The following is a 4,098-nucleotide window of genomic DNA, read 5'->3' as shown; positions in this document are numbered from 1 at the left end:
AAAAAAAAAAAAAAAAAAAAAAATCCAAAGAGATAAAGCAGTCATTCAGATAATGAAATGTCACAGAACACCTTTTAGTTGGTAAAATCTTTTCTTAGAAAAAGCACCAGGCACGAAGCTGCCCTGGAGCGACATGCTTGCCCTCTATCAGAAGTCAGCAGCATAGTGATCCTTCAGTCACCACCGCTAGCCAAATGGCAGGTGCGGTAGCCCACTTCACCAGCAGACAGGTCTAACAGGATACTCAGCCTTCTCAAGGACACCAAGCAGGGTATTACCTGTGCCTCCAGCCACATCAAGTAGTTGGGTCCCAGGCAATGGGTGCATTTTCCTGATCAGCAAATCCTTCCAAGCACGATGGATGCCGAGACTCATCATGTCATTCATCACGTCATACTTCTTGGCCACACTCTCAAACACCTGATAGACTGGCGTGAGACAGACATAGTTATCAACGGGACTGTGTGGGGGAAAGCTAAAGGAAGAAACAAAGGGATGCTTTCCCTCTTGAAAGTCTGTCTTTGCAAGGTGATGCTAAGCCACAACGCTTAACATTAAACCAAAGATGCACCTTAACATTGTGTTTCCCTTCTCATGGTGCTGGGGATTGAACCCAGGGTCTTGCACATGCTAGGTAAGAAGCCCATCAGCAAGTGATTTCCGCAGACCCCAACACCACCCTGCATCAAATGCTTAAAGGTTCACTAGAGAAACCAACCTATTTCCTAACGCCCAGCATCCCCATTCAAACTCAGTGCTGGATTAACTGTGAGTGTGAGCATGAAATACAAGCTTCGGGCAGTTTTTATTCCATGACTCATTATGAAAATAAGAGGTATATGTCATAATCAGGAACCAGTTATGTCATCTACTTTATAGACTGCAGGCTGCTGTGTGTCATCATGGATCAGTTAATCAGCATACACTCATTCATGTCAGACTACAATACTTCTACTGTGTCCTTGTCTCTTGGTGACAAACCCATTTGGTATATTTAAATAAATGAAAGAGGAAATTGAGCAACAAAGATGAGTGACCAGGGGAATAAGGGTAAAGATTAGCAAGCGTGACTAAAGCCCTGAATTTAATCTCCAGCAGTGCCAAAAAAAAAAAAAAAACAAAAACAAAAACAAAAAAAAAACAAAGCAAGCAAACAACAATAGCAACAAACAACAAAGAGTTCATCACAGAAATGGTGGAGCAGAATGAGAATGCGTGTCAGTGCAGTCACAAGCAGAAGAGGTGACTGTGGAGACACAGACACTGATGTGGCCCAAGAGCCTCTAGATCCACAGCAGAGGAACTTTGTAAGGGTAAACTTTCTAACCTGGGCGAGGCATAAGGATTGTGGCAACCGGGTTCAAGATGACTCAGAAGTGGTAGAAAATAAAAATTAGAGGGTCAGGCTAGGCGGTGGTGGTGCAAGCCTTTAATCCCAGCACTCGGGAGGCAGAGGCAGGCGGATCTCTGTGAGTTTGAGACCAGCCTGGTCTACAAGAGCTAGTTCCAGGACAGGCTCCAAAACCACAGAGAAACCCTGTCTCAAAAAACAAAAACAAAAAAAAAAAATAAAAAAAATTAGAGGGTAAGGGAGATGGTTCAACGGGTAGAGCACCTGCCACAGGGTCAGGGAGAGGGCTCAGCGGGTGGAGCACCTGCCACAGGGTCAGGGAGAGGGCTCAGCGGGTGGAGCACCTGCCACAGGGTCAGGGAGAGGGCTCAGCAGGTGGAGCACCTGCCACAGGGTCAGGGAGAGGGCTCAGCAGGTGGAGCACCTGCCTCCAAGCCTGAAGATGTGAGTTTGACCCATAAGACCCATGTGGCAAAGGAGAGAACTGACTCCTGAAATTTGTCCCCGGAGCCCACAGACACACACACACACACACACACACACACACACACACAAAATCAATACAGATGTAATAGATTTGTTTTAGAATTTCCATTAAAGGGGTTCTTAGAGGTATTTCATAATGGTGAGAACACAAGTCACCTCTTCATGCCCCAACAGAAAGTTTAAAAAGGGGTTAATGGCAATTTGCCAAGTTATAGGACCCATGCTTAATCTCTATTGTAAACACCATGACAAGGGGGCAAAGTGTTCAAATTGCTCCTGGTGCATTTTTAATTAAACTAAAACAATTTTATTCTCAGTGTTTGGAATTTTTCTTAGGATTTAAACGTTTTAAGCTAATCTTTAAAATATGAGCTAAATCCCATTTGTGGGCTTTTATATATATATTTATGAATGATGTGTGTGTGTGTATAATGATTTTTATCAAGACAGGGTTTCTCTATGTAATATCCCTGGCTGTCCTGAAATTCACTTTGTAGACCAGAATGGCCTCAAACTCAGAGATCCGCCTGCCTCCCGAATGCTAGGATTAAAGGCGTGCACTAGGACATCCGACCCTTAAAATACATTGTTTTTTTTTTGCTCCCCATTGGGGAATTGAACCCATACATTAATTTTTATTTTATGTGTATGAGTATCTGCCTGCACATATATGTCTAGGTGCCACATGAATGCCTGGTGTCCATGGAGGCCAGAAGAGGGTATCTAAGATCCCTTGGGACTGGATATAGACCAGTTGTTCTCAATCTTCCTACCACTTTAACCTCTTAATATAACTAACTCCTCTTGCTGTGGTAACCCCAAACATAAAAATGATCTCATTGCTATTTCATAACCGTAATTTCGATACTGCTAAGAATCATAAGGTAAATATCTGTGTTTTCTGACGGCCTTAGGTGACACTTTTGAAAGGGCTGTTCCACCCCCAAAGGGGTCATAGCAACCCACAGGCTATGTTGTTATGGACAGTTGTGAGCCATCATGTGAACGCTGGGAATTAACTGGGTCCTCAAATGATTTTACTGCTAAGCCATCTCTCTAGACCCTTGATTGATTGATTTATCTATCTCTAGCCCATTTTCTGATTTATTTATTTTTGAAGAAGGGTCTTGATATGTAGCCCATGATGCCTTGAACTTGTGATACTACCACAGCCTCCTGAATGTTGGAATTATAAGTATGGGCACTACATTCAATTTTCTTTCTTTCTTTTTCTTTTTGCAATAGGGTCTCTCACTATGTAGCTCTAGATATCCTAGAACTCACAGAGATCCACTTGCCTCTAGCTCGTGTGTGTGTGTGTGTGTGTGTGTGTGTGTGTGTGTGTGTGTATGGTGTGTGTTTTGATTTTTCGAGACAGGGTTTATCTCTGAAGTTCTGAAGCCTGGCCTTGAACTCACAGAGATCCCCCCGGCTCTGCCTGGGGTTAAAGGCTTGCACCACCACAGCCCAACTTATGTGTGTATTTTTTTAAGGGGAGGGAATGGTGTCTTTCTTTAGTAAGAAACTAAGAATGGGGACTCTGTAGCCAGAAAACCAAATGGTGTTAAAATAGTAGTTCTCCCACTTTAGTAATCTTAAATTTGTCTCTGTAGAGACAGGCTCTCACTATCTGAGGCTAGCTTCAAATTCGAGGTACAGTGGGTAATTACCTTGAACTTCTAACCCTCCTGTATCCACCTCCCTGGGATCCTGGGGTCACAAGTTCACACCACCACACGCAATTTACGGGGCTCTGTCGATAGAACTGAGCCGCGCGAGGGAGAGGCAAGCACTCTACCAACTGAGCTCCATTCCCCGCCCGACTACCATCTTAAATTCTGCAAGTTCTTGTTTAACTGTTTCCTAAGAAAGGGATTAACATTAGCCACTAGTGGGAAACTGAAGTGAGAAATGGGGGTGGGGGGGATGTCTACAAGGCGCCTGGCATATAACCTCGAAACTGATGACAGTTAAGGATCATGCTGTGCTTAAGAGTGGGCAAGTCGGGTTTGGTGGCACATGTCTTTAATCCCAGCACTCAAGAGGCAGGTGATCTCCACACGTCAAGCTTGACACTGAGGGACACAAGGGGGCGTGTGGCGTGGTGTAGCGTCTCAAACGCCTGCATTCCCAGTTTATCTCTGTGAGTTCGAGGCCAGCCTAGTCTACAAACGGTAGTTCCAGGACAGGCTCCAAAGCTACAGAGAAACCCTGCCTGGAAAAACGGAAAAAAAAAAAAAAAAAAAAAAAAAAAATCCAAA

At 44.1% G+C, this 4,098-nt stretch overlaps 1 protein-coding gene across 2 annotated transcripts in view; it reads right to left on the bottom strand.

Annotated features, from left to right (window-relative positions):
• The window catches only part of Coq5 (coenzyme Q5, methyltransferase), a 31,123-nt gene that overhangs the window by 26,523 nt on the left and 502 nt on the right, over positions 1–4,098 (bottom strand). The window contains exon 2 of one of the 2 annotated variants that reach the window (XM_050131557.1): positions 279–428. The exons of the other annotated variant lie outside the window; for it this stretch is intronic. Within the exon in view, the coding sequence (XP_049987514.1) occupies positions 279–428 (150 nt within the window). The remainder of the gene's footprint in view (positions 1–278; positions 429–4,098) is intronic. 2 annotated transcript variants of the gene reach the window in all.

The sequence above is a fragment of the Alexandromys fortis genome, unplaced genomic scaffold (assembly GCF_014885135.2).
Source record: "Alexandromys fortis isolate MF-2015 unplaced genomic scaffold, M_Fortis_MF-2015_v1.1 scaffold_382, whole genome shotgun sequence".
Taxonomy (NCBI): Eukaryota; Metazoa; Chordata; class Mammalia; order Rodentia; family Cricetidae; genus Alexandromys; species Alexandromys fortis.
Note: the sequence above shows the minus strand (reverse complement) of the source record. Positions and strands in the feature narration are given on the sequence as shown.